General features: G+C 43.0%; 1 protein-coding gene across 1 annotated transcript in view; it reads left to right on the top strand.

Moving 5' to 3' along the window:
* shank2b (SH3 and multiple ankyrin repeat domains 2b) overlaps nucleotides 1–15,062 on the top strand; it is a 68,392-nt gene that overhangs the window by 29,796 nt on the left and 23,534 nt on the right. Inside the window, 3 exon segments of the mRNA XM_048257204.1 lie at nucleotides 1,515–1,672; nucleotides 3,567–3,680; nucleotides 14,872–14,953. Of these exon segments, the coding sequence (XP_048113161.1) occupies nucleotides 1,515–1,672; nucleotides 3,567–3,680; nucleotides 14,872–14,953 (354 nt within the window).

Raw genomic sequence — 15,062 nt, 5'->3', positions numbered from 1 at the left:
CTCTCTTTGCTCATGACCACCCGTGCGGCACCTCCACCATCCGCTCCACACCCTCAGGGCGTCATCTGTACGCAGTATCAGTCCAAAAAAGATCCGCGCACAATGAAGCCCCAATTACATAACTTGCCCTAATATGGGGTGCAGTGACTAGTTAGCAGCTGGAATGCCTTTGGCTGTGACATTGCCCGTGTCCCAGCGGAGGGAGGCCTGCTAAAGCTGGAGCAGGAGAGGGCACGGGTGCAGGCTCTCTGTCCCACTTTCCCCCCTCTCCCTCTCCCTCTCCGCAGAGCGCACCACAGCCACGGCGTGCACCCTGTGTGGCCCTTCATCACGGGGGGGGGGTTAGGGATAGGTGGAGCAGGGGAGGACAGAGCCACACTCCTCCGAGCCGACCTCAAAGTTTGCTGCTCGTGCCGACGTGCAAAAGTGTGTTATCTTGTGAAGATGAAAGCTCACTGCATGGTTTCATTCAGCCACTCAAGCCTAGTCCCTTCAACCTAAATGGTCCAGCAAAATGTGTTAGTTCAAGGTTTTACTTCACTTTTCTCAGGTGAAGGGTACTGTTAGTAACATTGTCTCCATGTCTCCATTATGTGCAAGCCCAACTCCATCTCCATAAGAGATGGAGTTGGGCTTGCACGCCATAAAGATTATTAATCTGGGACAGTCAGGCAAGCTGTTTTTAAACGCCTCCTACTCTGGGGCTCTCTTCCAGTGAGAACAGAATGTAGCAGGTCAATGGGGTCACAGGAGAGGAAGCACTTCATGTGTATGTGAGAGAAGCAGACACAGATAGATTTCAGATGACTTTGTTAAATACCATCTTTGCAATAAATACCATCAGTTTTAAATGAAGAGGTATATTAAGGAAGTATGGACCACCCCCAGGTTTCTGGTCCCATGTTCATGCAGTTGCATGTGCGCCTATAGACCACTAGGGGGAGCAGTAACACAATCCTCCATCATGGTCTGTCAGTGGTTTGTAGTCTGTATAAGATGCTACCCCAAATGTTGCTGCACAGGGAATAATGTTTACCTGCACAACCTTCAAGATTCCATGCTAACAAACACTATTGCCATAATTAATAATCCTGCACATATGATTCTGAATACACATTTTAATAAAACTTTTAACTACATGTTTAATCCACTTTCTGCAAGGATTTACATTTCCCATAACCATTTTTGAATTTCCTTCTTCCATGTATGTTAAGGGTGCTAGCTAGTTTCTCATGTTTCAATCCTGACCGATGTGTAGAAAATGACTCCCTATACACTACACTCCCTAGAACTGCATTATTTTGCTGACCTAGATAAGTATGGATATTATATTATCACTGAACTTAAAACTTTGTACATTGTGTTCATGTTTGCTTGATCGTTTGGTAAAAATGCTATTGTATCATTAATGGGGAAGGGACAGTTGACCTTTTTGCAGTGGTGTTAAACAGATGTGCATACTATATGCCAGGTCTTCTGTAACCAAGCTCTCCCATTCACTCCTCTCTCTCTAGCCCACGGCCCAGCAGGGATGGCCTGTCCAGCGCAGAGACCCCCATCTCCAAGCGCAAGATGTACAGCGCTGTCCCAGGCAGACACCACGTAGTGGTGAAGTCTTACCAGCCACAGTCTGAGGGCGAGATCACGCTGTACAAGAACGACCGAGTCAAAGGTAACACCTACACCAGCACAGCCAAAGGTGTACACCACACCAGCACAGCCACTCTAGCCTAGTTTTATCTTAGCATTGCTTTGCTTAGGGGCAGCCGTAGCCTACTGGTTAGCACTTCGGACCTGTAACCGGAGGGTTGCCGTTTCGAACCCCGACCAGTAGGCACAGCTGAAGTGCCCTTGAGCAAGGCACCTATCCCCTCACTGCTCCCCGAGCGCCGCTGTTGATGCAGGCAGCTCACTGCGCCGGGATTAGTGTGTGCTTCACCTCACTGTGTGTACACTGTTTACTGTGCGTGTTTCACTAATTCACGGATTGGGATAAATGCAGAGACCAAATTTCCCTCACAGGATCAAAAGAGTATATATATTTATACTTAGCTCCATTGTGCTTGGATTGCAGTGTGGTAATGCTTAAACACAAGGGCATATTAGATCTGAAGTTCTGAAGAATACTGCAGGTGCTGAGCAGGAGGTGGTGATTTCATTTGAAATCAGACTACAGCAGTGTGTCTGCTGTCAGAGAGGTCAGAGGAGACGCAGCGTTCATGCTGCACCTTCTATTAGACTTTTGGTGGAGGAACTCTTGGGAAACAGAGCAGAAAGTCTAACAAGATTTTATTGTGTGAAAGAATGTCTCCTCTCAACATGAGGTTCTGTGAGCTAAATAAAAGGTGCTCTAAGCATAATGTTATGCGGTTTCTAAGCTAAAACATTTTTTGTCACATACAGCAAACATCACCTCACCATCCGCTAGTTGCCTGTGCCCGGAATACTTTGTAAAATATTGCGGTCTCTGTACCATAAAAAACATGACAAACTGTTCCAGCCAATCACCGACAAGATGCACATTTAGGAAAGTTTAATTTGTACAGGAGGGAGGGGGGAAGGAGTAGCGAGCTAGCTCTCTGTTTTGTTTGAACGTCAACAGAAGTGACATTACCCAACATTGCTTAGAGCACCTTTAACTTTGTTTGTGACATGAGCTATGAGCTGATCCAGTCTTTTTTAACTGCATTAGGATCAATTCCAATTAACTATGCTGATAGCCCAATTGAAATCATATGGAAGGTTTTTAGACCATAGATTGTGGCAAATGTGGGATGGTTGGACTAAACGTACATCTGTTAAACAAAGGGTGTTTTGACTGACATGACTGACATGAAAAGGTTCCATAGGATTGAAATGGGTCTCTCTCCTTATTGCTTTAATGATCATTCACAAAATCCTTAGAAGGGGTTAACCAAGATGCCAGTATTAGAGGGTTTGATATAGAACTTGTGAAGATTTTACTCTTCTCTATTCATTTAGTCATTGTATAGATCCTGATTACATTTTTTCTTTTATGCATTTATACTTGCAGTTCCAAGAGTACAGTCATCTAATCTATACTAATACAGATATGTGGTCAGACTAAATAGAGTGGAAACGACACGGAGAGAAGACAGATGCTATACTTCAGTCTCTGTGTTAAAAGCTATGACCTGGGGTAGTAGCATTCTCATTTCTACTGGCTGAGGCTGACAGAGAAGGCGTTGCAGTCTTAAAGCGGGCCAGAGAGGGCTATGAGAGCTGGCGATAGCTCACTGATCTCCATGATGGATCTCCTCTCACACGCCGGCTTTTAGAGGTGCATAACTCACGCTGATGTGTGGTGCTTTGGTAGAGGAGCCACCAGAGTGAGGTCATTGAGGACGACATGTGCCTTCTGTCAGGGCCTCCCCCATCCTCCTTTTCCCATCTTCACCATAATGTTTGGAGGGATATGGCCCGGTGCACTCCCTTAAGAGAATGAGCCCACTTTTATGACCTTACATCTGCCAAAGGACTGACAAATATACAGATCTGTAACACACCACCACCCCCCCTCTCCCTCTTTTATTCTCTTATTCTAGTGCTGAGCATTGGAGAAGGGGGCTTCTGGGAAGGCAGTGCGCGTGGGAACGTGGGATGGTTCCCCGCAGAGTGTGTGGAGGAGATCCCCAACAAGGCCAATGAGGACCGACCCTGTAAGTCCCGCACCGAGACCCAATCTGAGGTTCCCATTGCACACAGGGGATTTCATACGGCCACATGATGGCTTTGCTGATTGATCACTGGGCCAGAGGAAATGCTGTGGGGGACTGTATGGCCATAGTCCATAGCACATAATGTTTTATTCATCTATCTTATTTGTTTGAATATTATACATTATGCAATATTGTATTTTTTATTTTATTGTTCTTCTATGTAGTCATCTGAGAGGTGTTTGGGGAGGTAAGGAGGGTTTGCTGCATTGATTTGGCACTTACTTTTGGACAAAAAGATATTATCAAATAGCCATTTGTTTTTACAATTGAACACAGTTTGATGAGTTTTCATTGTTCTTTTTGAACCCCTGTGCCTATGAAAAGCTGCTGGTCATTGCCAGTCATACAGTCTTCGTTGCCTGCTCTTACTATAGTTCATGTTGTATTCATTAGTTGCAGCTAGGCCTGACTGCACACATTAACCAATCCTAAATCTCAAGGACAATATCTGCAAAACCTTTTGAGCAGAGTATAGCCTTGGGAATGAGGGGAATTAAGGAAGTTAAACTAGAGCACTGTAAATCAAAACGCATCAGGATACACAAAGAGCCACAAATACAGTACATCACAGAGTCTCTTGTGGACACTGTGTTGTACTGCTCAGTACAGGACACATGCCTAATCTAGGCCCTGATACAGATGCTATGATGATCTGAGCAGAGCTGGGGGATGAAAGGCTGCAGCATATATAGCATAGCTGCATATGGCTGTGCATTGTGAGTCATGGACATGGGTTGACTTTGACGAACCATGTCACTTGGTGTATGTGTGTGTCTTCTTATGTGTGTTTGTGTGTGTGTGTGTGTGTGTGTGTGTGTGTGTGTGTGTGTGTGTGTGTGTGTGTGTGTGTGTGTCGTGCATGCGTGTGTATGTGTGTGTTGTGTGCGTGTGTGCGTGCATGGGTGCGTGCATGGCAGCACAGTGCGTGTGCAAATTGGCATAAGGGGCCAGGGGCAACATTCTGTTGAAAGTAGTTATTTTGGTCCAAATGAACAGCTTCCACATCAGTGCAGCCAGTGTGCCACGGCTTCACAAGTGCACATGGAGGGCTCCATGTGGCCAGTGCTGCGGGCCAAAGCACCAGAGGTCCTCCGAGTTGAAAAAAAAAAATCAGCAGCACATCTCTCTCTCTCTCTCTTGGAGGAATATGCTCAGTGTTGAGGGCCATTCACCAAGGCCCAGCGAGAAGCCTGGTTCATCTTATGATTTAGTGTCTGGACAGCTAAAAACACCCAAAGCCATCCTGCCTCTGAATTAACATAAAGATATATTCAACTAATCAGATAGAAAGGTTACCAGTAGTGGCTGTGTCCGTGTTGGTGGTGCATCTGAGGGGCGCTCTTATGTGTAGAGACGTCACTAAATGGACTGAAGGACATTGTGTGGGGGAGGAAAAATAATAAGATATCTCTGCTGCTGCTGATGTAAGTGAGTGGAACGACGTCAGCTGTCATTGCTCTAATGGATGTGGCCCATGTGACTAACCTCTGGAGAGTGACAAGCTTTGCTGCTTTAGTAAGCCATGGTACAATGCTTCCTTGCAGCATTCAGTGTGTTGGAAAAAGAAAAAAGATGCAGTCTAATGTAATATTTTTGTCCGGGAGAATCCTCACAGTTCCTTTGCAATCAAATGCACTTATGCACAATCCTTACTCTGTAAATGGGAAACAAACAGCCATACACTCCCAGCTAGTTAACACTTCTGGAGCATAGAAAGGACCTTTGTTCACAATTACAGTGGTGAGGTAAGAGAGGAGGTGAGAGGAAGGAATCAGACCAGGCAGAATAAAACATATTAGTGTACAATTAGTACGGTATATATACACTCAAGAATACAAACAAGATGGATGTTGGATACAAATGGAAAGAGCCAGCATCATTATGTAGAGCAGCTGGGTGGACGTGCAGGTCACTCTTATAGCAACAGAAAGCAGGAAAACATGTTAATGATAGAAACAAATGATAGAAACAAAAATGACGTTTTTTTTTGTCACTAACTATTTTTGCACCGCTAGCCCTCCTATTGCTGGTCTATGGTCATTCTTAATGAGTCCACTGCTGTCCATCCACAGACAGCAGTCAATGACATGAAAGTAAGTAGTAAGTAAGTATAGTATCGTCAGCTATTACCAACCGTCCCGTATTTCCAACCTCTTACAGTACGTGTATGTGTCACTTATTCATATTCTATACAAACCAATATTCATTTCTATACAAACCAAGACGGCGGATTCCTAAAGAAACGCAAGCACCCACACCATAAGTGTATGTAAATTAGTTATGTACCAAAAATTACATTTTACCGTGACTCGAAGAGCTGTAAACAGTGTTGTAAAGGTTGCGTGTATAAATCCACTTGGAGCTCCAGTGGAATTTTGATTTGCGACGAGAATTCTCGGGCTAATCGTTGATGTGCCGTGAGAAAGGTTGGGAATAGGCACCCACCAGCCCAGCACTAAACTCCGAGCGTGGTAAACAAAATCGGATATTTCAGGCAGTAAAAGCCCCGGTAAGAACCAAACTAGATTTTGTTCAAATCTACACACCTATGGCTACTGAAAAATGTCAGGTTCATTTATCAAATGTTATTTTGAAGTATTAAAAAATGTTTTAGAATTTATGAAACAAAATGGTTGGTAATAAGCACATTTAAGATAAGTAAGTAAGTATTTTTTTATATAGTGCATTTTTTTAGCACAGTGGCCACCCAAAGCACAGACACAGACAAAGACAACATAAACAGTCCAAACTATGTCCCTGGGCAATGCAGATTCTCTTAGTGTGAACAGCACATTTACATGTAAATATGATGTCACAAAGCATGTATAAACTTTTCCTGTCAGAATAAGGCTTACAGTTTATTCATTTGTAATATCTAAATCAGTGGGTCACTGTACAGCATTTAAACAGTAAAGCAATTTCAGTCTACTTTTATCATCAAGGTATGAAATCAAGGTACCAATCAAGGTACATTTTAATATTTTATCAGTTAAATATGACCTGGGCTCATGCTTAAAGTGGATCCAATCTGGCCAGATCCAGTACAGTTTTAGGATTGCTCCATTCTTGGGATCAGTTCATGTTAGACCCATCCATCCAGTCCATGTATGTTTCTATATTTGTATTTGGGATCGGAATCACAGAGTAACTCACACATCGGTACTATTGTGATATTTTGCCATAATATAATAATATAATACTGTATCACAATATAGCAATTCTGCAATACTCAATATATTACAAAAGATTCATTTATAATACATCACAATATCTGTGTAAATGAAGAAGAAAAGGGCAAAAAGTGGAAATAATGTATTTATTCATGTCATTTTACAACTGAACTGAAAGTGTCCAAAGTGCATAGTTTTAGCTTAGTGGGTCTTACAAATTAATTTGACAGTGTGTAGAGGACCATAATCATTCAGTTGATCAACGGCAATTCAAATTGTCAGATGAGTCTGTTTAGAATATGAATTGTATTTTATATCTTGCGACATATTGCCATATCGATATTTTGTCTCAACCCTAATTTATATAGTAGTAGTGCGGCTAAGCACCAGAATCGTTCATTTTTTTGCAGAAAGTATGAAACTTGGCACATGTGATCAAAAATTGAAATGGACCCCCAACACATAGCGCCCCCTAGTGGCCGCCATCTTGAATTCAAATATGGCTACCATTCTTAATAGAATTGTTGATAAAACTTCAAAATTAAACAAGATAAAAAAAGTATTTTAAGTTCTAACACTCAATTTTTAGGGTCAAGGAAGCTATTGACCTGATTTCCAAACAAACTTGATTTTGGCCATTTTGAATCCAATATGGAAACCAAATAACCATCTCTATTGTTATTCATGATAGAAATATCATTCAAAAACAACAGTTTGAACAGTCATTTTATCACATGACAACCTAAATAATATACGAGGCATCAAGTATAATCTGGTAAGATTCTAATATGGCCACTATGTGTAAGAAAATAAGCCAATTATTCTATATCTTGGTTAATTGAAGTAACTACCTACATCATCAATACATTCTTATTCTACCTTCTTCTTTTTCTGAGCAAACCTTAACTCTTACTATACACTGCTCAAAAAAAATGTACACTTTAAAAAATTAAACCCATCAGATCTCAATGGGGAAAAAACATCATGCTGAATATCTACATTACATTACATTTGGCTGACACATTTTTAGCCAAAGCAACTTACAACCTGGTAAACAGTTTAATGCTTTTAAAACAATTCTCTCAACAATTCTAGAACAATTTAAAACAATTCAAAAAGGTAGAGTACAATAGGGAAAAGTGCATCAGTGAGTGCTGTTTTTTATACAGTCAAGTCAGGTGGTAAGTGCTAGAATTAGCTAGTTGTAAGTAGTGCGAGAGGAGATATTCTCTGAAGAGCTGGGTCTTCAGGAGTTTTTTGAAGATGGAGAGGGATGTCCCTGCTCTAGTAGGAACTGGTAGCGCGTTTACCAATGAGGAACAAAGTTTGGATTGACCTGAGCATACTGGTGGCAGAGCAAGACGATGTTTGTCTGAAGAGCGCAACGGTCAGGGGGTAGCATATATGCCTGTATGAGGGCATTCGAGTAGGTGGGAGCAGTAGGTTTAGCTGGGAGGACCAGCAGTTTGGTTTTTGAGAGGTTTAGCTGGAGGTGGTGTGCCTTCATCCATGTAGATATGTCTGAGAGGCAATCCGAGGTCCGTGCCGAGACCGAGGAGTCAGGTGAAAAGAACAGATAAAGCTGTCTGTCATCTGCATAGCAGTGGTATGAGAAGCTGTGCGAATGGATAATCTGTCCCAAAGAAGTGGTGTGGATAGCAAAGAGAAGGGGGCCCAGTACTGAGCCCTGGGGGACCCCTGTGGTGGGATGGTGAGGTGCGGACAGCTGTCCAAGCCATGATACCTTAATGCTTAGAGGCTGGCAAGCTAGCAAGGAGGCTAAAACCCATGGATGCTAGCGTCTGTCAAGTCTCTTAAAGAAACATATGCTGCCTTTTGGGGTCTTCTATCCTAGAGTTAGATAAATTAGTACATACACCCAGTCATAGTTAGATAAATTAGTACATAACCCAGTCCAACACATCCTACTGTTAGCCTAATTCAATTGAGGTGGGTGGGGCCAATTACCATATGCTAAAGTTGCTTTTAAAGGGACACCAGGCAAGCCTGATGCTTTTTCTCTACGAAAAAAAAAACCCTCGCTCAGTCTGAAGCTCTTTTCCTTTTCTTTGCATCTTCCGTCAAGGGTTTTCACTGCCCAGGCAAGTACAGGGTTTAGTCACACAGTCGAAACTTCACACATAGCCTAAACACACCCCAGTTTTTGAGTGTCAGAATGTACGGCTACTTCCTTATAATCCAACATGTCTGCCATTTTAATTATGCATGATTGTCTCATTATGTATTTCATAATGCTGAAAGATGGCTATAGACACGTCATATTATGTGTTAAAAGCAGCATAGCATTATAAATGTAGAAAAAAGGGCATATTTATTTGGTGGCCATATTTGAAGTCAAGATAGGGGCCACTAGGGGGCGCTATGTTTTGGGGTCCATTTAAATTTTTGATCACTAGGGGTAGTACTATACCTGTACCAAGTTTCGTGCTTTCTGCAAAAACGATTCAGGTAAAAATCGTTCTATATCGTAAAAATGTACTATAGCGCCAATAATAATTATGACCGCCGTGCAGCGAAGCGGCGGTCATATAGGTTTAGTCAGAATTTTTTTTTTTTTCTTTTTTTTTTTTTTTCTTTCTTTTTCGCATGTCCAAATTTCCATCAAGGATTTCCAGGACACTGTAAGACCAGGGTACACGAAACTTGGTGGGCATGTAACCCCACATGGATAGCATGGAACCTCCTGTTTTCGTTTTGATCTGTAGGCCCCCCGATGGACTGGACCCCCCGAAAGGAGGGTAGGGCAGACACAGTTTTCTGTGAATATCTCGAGAACCGTAGGGTTTAGGAGGACCATTTTGTTTTGTATGTTGATATCAAAGGGCCATGTCAACCCATGCCATAACCACTCATTTAATGTATAGCGTCACCTAGTTAAACACAAAAAAGTAAAAATGAGGTGTTGTAATCGCAGGTATCTGTGACCTAACATAGTCAAAACTTCACGAAATTGGAAGTGTAGGATCATTATGACACCCTCTGAATGCACGCCACGTTTCGTGGAATTCCGTTCATGGGGGGCCACACAATAAATTAATTTATGTTACTATACACCAACTGGCCTGTAGGTGGCCGGAGACAGTTTTCTGTGAATATCTCGAGAACCGTAGGGCCTTCTAGAGGTCCACCTTTTTTTGTATGTTGGTCTTAAGGGGGCATGTCAACCTACCCCATTACCACTTATTTCATATATAGCGCCACCTAGTTAAAAATTAAAAAGCAAAACATGAGGTGTTTTCATCCCAATATCTCTGGCTGACATGGTCAAAACTGCACGAAATTGAAAGTGTAGGATCATTATGACACCCTCCGAATGCATGCCAAGTTTCGTGGACTTTCGTTCATGGGGGGCCTTACAATAAAATAATTTATGTGTACATTTAGTGACCGTACACCAACAAGGATTCCTGGGACACTGAAAGACCAGGGTACACGAAACTTGGTGGGCATGTAACCCACGTGGATAGCATGGAACCATCGCTTTTCGTTTTGATCTGTAGCCAAAACGCTGGACTGGAACCCCCGAAAGGAGGGTAGGGCAGACACAGTTTTCTGTGAATATCTTGAGAACCGTAGGGCCTAGGATGACCAATTTTTTGCGTATGTTTGCCTCCAGGGGTCATGTAAACCCATTGCATATGCACACATGTGCATAAACAGATACACACGCACACACATACATTCACAGTAATCCTACGTATGACACATACTCACACAGTAGACATATATACGCATGCATGAACCTGCACACACACAGGCACATAAACAGGCAAACACACACATGCACGCACACACACCCACCCACACACACATAAACATAAATATGTACACGCACACATGCACACAATTCAAGAATTTCTCAGAATTATGAACAGGCAAGATGGGGGTGGGGTTGTATAAAATGTATATTACATGTGAAATCTATGAACTAATCATGTTTTGGTACTTGTTGTCTAGCAGATACCAGTGAGAATTGAGTGTGCATAATGCAATTCAGTGAGACAGTTAGAATCATATATGCCTTTCAGCGTGACTTATTTTTGTGGAAAACATGTGCTGGACTGGGCGGCGGTCATATTTCGTACTGCTCTGCGGTACATCTAGTTGAAATGGTCTCAAGGTTCATTACAGATAAAGAATTTGGTTTGGGTTCCTAGTTCCATTTCCATTTTTTCCACTCTTCTTTCATGGGTTTTGCACAGCCCCCACTTTGGGCACCATTACTTGATGTGAATATGTACAATGAATGCTAAGCAATTATAGCAAGATATCCCTGCTCGGTTCTTTGTGTGCATTATCTGGATGTGTCCACCTCCTCAGTGGTTAAGCAAAGCTGAAGGCATACTGGAAATGGCTATTTGGTCTCAGACCACTTGGGTTGATGCCATCGCTGGTTGGTTCATTTTAGTGTGCCACGCTCTGGCAGGGAACAAGGTGTGAATGGTGGGAAATACTCAAGCTCTGCAGGGACACTACTCTAGCACTCTACCATGGAAACCACAAACCAGAAACCTTGAAATCCCAGTGGTATAATACCAGTGGCTTCTACCACCCCCCACACACACACACACACACAAACGCATGCACGCATGCAGACACACATGCAAACACACAGACACACACACACACACAACACACACACACACACACACACACACACACACACACACACACACACACATGGTTCTAGCCTTCCAATGTCACCAGTAGTGAGAGAGCTATGAATGGGGTAACCGTGGAGAGGAACAAGGAAGCAAAAAAAATCTACTCTTGCTGAAATCTGAAATGTATGCTTGTAAATGTGTAGCTGTTTGGGGCATGATGCTATTTTTACCAGTCGAATACTGCATAACGGCACACCGTGCAAGCAGTCATATAACATTCAGCTGGGCTATGTATACAGCACACTGCTCTTATATGGCACCCATCAGCATGTAACAACACCTTTATGTATATGCTATCATCAGTAGACAAGAAAATATGCAAATTGGCTAATGTGTCTTGTTTTTATGTTCAAAACAAGCAGCAATATCACAGTGATGCATTGCATTCATATGAAAAAAATCTCATCCTCATCATGGTAATAGTCTGCATACGTCTACCAGCTCCGGATCCTAAAATGGACAGCAGCTCTATGTGAGTAAGAGCCCTGCTGCCTATGAGGAGGTGATGCCTGCCTGCCTGCCTGCCTGCTGTTGGGTTGAATAATAGTATAAGTATTGTGCCAAACTCACATGGACCTTTCAGAGGAACACACTCATGTACATCCCTGATTGATATATTTCCATGGAAACATCCTCTACACTGTACAGCTCTGTTGCTAAGGAGTGGGCCTTGGCAAGATTTTTTTCCTTTTCTGAACCATCTTTTTCCTCTCTCTCTCTCTCTTTCTCTCCCCCCTCTCTTTCTTTCTCTCTCTCTCTCTCTCTCTCGGCTGTTCAGTACTGAGAACGGAGCTCACATAGGATTCTTCTCCTTATCATGGGTTGTTCTTCCTGGGGTTTGGTTGTGGCTAAGGTTGTCTCATGCCCGCCACAGTTTGAGCGGTTCCAAAGTTTGCGGGTATGCGCTGTTGTTGTCGTTGGCGGTGTGGCCTGAGGGAAACACGTTGAGTGCTGTTTCCTCCACTGGCTGTTGGAGCCATAAAGGCTTCCATTTGAGAGAGGAGAGAGGATAAGCAATCGCAAAGCAAGGGCCAAATGGACGACCTTCCCAGGAGGAAGAAGGTCCACTTTGGAGGTACAGTCTATGCTTTTGGAGAATGGAATGATGGAATCAGATGATGTGGCATGTGGGCAGTTGAGCTGGGAATATTGGTGTTAGCTGTTGCACACTGGTGGTTAGCTGTTGCATTTGTGTGACTGTGGAGGACTGGGTTACAGAGTGTTTTCAGTGTTGTCTCTTAGTTTACCTTGTTTGCTGTGTTAATAATTTGATATGACATGACCACCATTAATAATCCACTATCTAGGACAATGTCTTATGAGGGCAAGTATTATCTCTTCTTTGATGTTAGAGGGGATAATTTACTACAATTAAAAATACATACATGTTGGAGGCACTGCCTACAAAGTCATTTATATCCACATGTCCCCATCTAATCTAATGTGGGGTGTATCTTGTTTGTTTGATTTGGTCACTCTGTTCTATAGCCACCAGTCAGAGACAAGCTCTCTGTAGAAACCTGGGGGGCTAGATACCCGAGCTCATTTACTATTCACTACTGTGGCTTCTGTCAGTGCTGTCTGCACTTGTGTCAAGGGGGCTTTTTTCTGCTGTTGGTGAAGAGGAAGTGTTTGCACCCCAGATTTTTTTTTTACAGTAAAGTGCTAGACACCACTGCAGCTTAGTAATGACAGGGTGTTTCATTACCCCGAGAAAGAAAGTGAGAGAGAAAAGGATAGAGACAGATACGGAGAGAGAGAATGAAAGAGCGATGGATAGAGAGAGTCATAGACATGCAATTGATCATGGGCTCGTTTTGTTTACCCGTTTGATGTTTGTTTGATATGCGATGTAACAGCAGATGTGAGCAGATATAAGAGGCAGAATGTGAGCTGGTTGTGCGGATCAGCTCAGTGATGAAAGTATCGTGGGCCTACTCCGCGAGATGGCTCAGAGGCGCACACTTGTTCAGCGGAATAGATTTGTATGTTTAGAACAGCGCACACCCTCCCCCCTCTTTGCACTCTATCAAAAATATCTCCGCTGAACAAAGAAACGAGCGGCTGTGACTTTAACAGCTAACCAGTGAGTAGGTTGGAAGGGGGAAAGTGTCGAATCCCACGCAGCCTCCTGATGACTGATATCATCGCATATCAGCATAACTGCAGGAGAACAATAGTGAACAATAGAGCAGAGTTTGAGCGCCTCCGAGCCTTCACTAGTGTGCTCCCAGAAGTGTGCGTGTGTGTACACACACACACAGACCGGTAAACAACAGAGGCAGTGCAAATGCATGCTTGTGTGTCCATGCCGGTGTCTGTGGTGACCCCATTTTGACATTTGGTCAAGCAGCAAAGCAAGAGAAGAAAAGGAAACGAGGGATTCTATTTTTTGTTTCTGTTGTAGCTCACAAGCATACATGAAGCCAGAATTTATCCAGCAGTGGTGCACCTCTCACGAGTTGGAAGGCAGCGTTGTCCCCAGAGAAATATCTAGGTTATCAGCCAACCTGGAGGGGAGGGGTGCACTCACTCACTCAGCGTTTCAGTATCCAGCCACCCAGCAGGCAGTTCATTACCTGCCCAAGTTCCCTATCTCTGCTTGTGCAGCGCACTGACCATTTGTGACCCCCATCCCCCTCTCACAGGACAGTAGCACATGCTGGAGTGTAGCCATCCTGTAAAAGCACACTGGGTTTTGGCTCTGCATGCCTTGCTCTGCTCTGTGTGCTGTTACTCACACCTCTTCACTTGTTAAGTAATTCAGCTACCTGCCAGCTCTCACTGTGCTTGCCATTATGATGCATCCTGCTTAATGTATAGTGCAGTTTTTAATGATCGACTCTATTAGGTAACTCAAATTTGCAAATTGAGAGTTGATCTGCTGTTAAGGACATATCTCAACTTTTGAACACTGCTACCTGGAATCATTTTGTACAATTATCTGTATGTGTTTTGTTTTACTTTAATACTATATACACTATATAACAATATAGTGCTTGCTTCCAAAGGCCACCTCTAAGACATTTATCAGTGCGCTTCCCCAATATTCATATCATATTTCAAACAGTGTTTTCCTGCTGCAATTTCAGTTACTCTTGGTGAATATCCTCCTCCTGTGCACGTCAACATACAGTATGTAAATATAGTGTTGTGTTGTTCAGACACAGTCAACAATCTCTGACAACGATGAAGTTGTGAGCTCACATAACAGATACATTTCTGATGTTCAGGTCAATATTTAATTTTGTACCTGTATTTTGCACTTTCCTTTAGATTCCAGAGCTGACCGATCAGAGAGAAGAAAGCTATTTCGACACTACACAGTGGGATCCTATGACAGCTTTGATGCATCAAGGTGAATATACACACGCACACACACACACACACACACACACACACACACACACACACACACACACACACACACACACACACACACACACACACACACACACACACACACA

This window comes from Alosa alosa, chromosome 11 (assembly GCF_017589495.1).
Source record: "Alosa alosa isolate M-15738 ecotype Scorff River chromosome 11, AALO_Geno_1.1, whole genome shotgun sequence".
Taxonomy (NCBI): domain Eukaryota; kingdom Metazoa; phylum Chordata; class Actinopteri; order Clupeiformes; family Clupeidae; genus Alosa; species Alosa alosa.
This window is presented reverse-complemented; position numbering and strand designations above follow the sequence as displayed.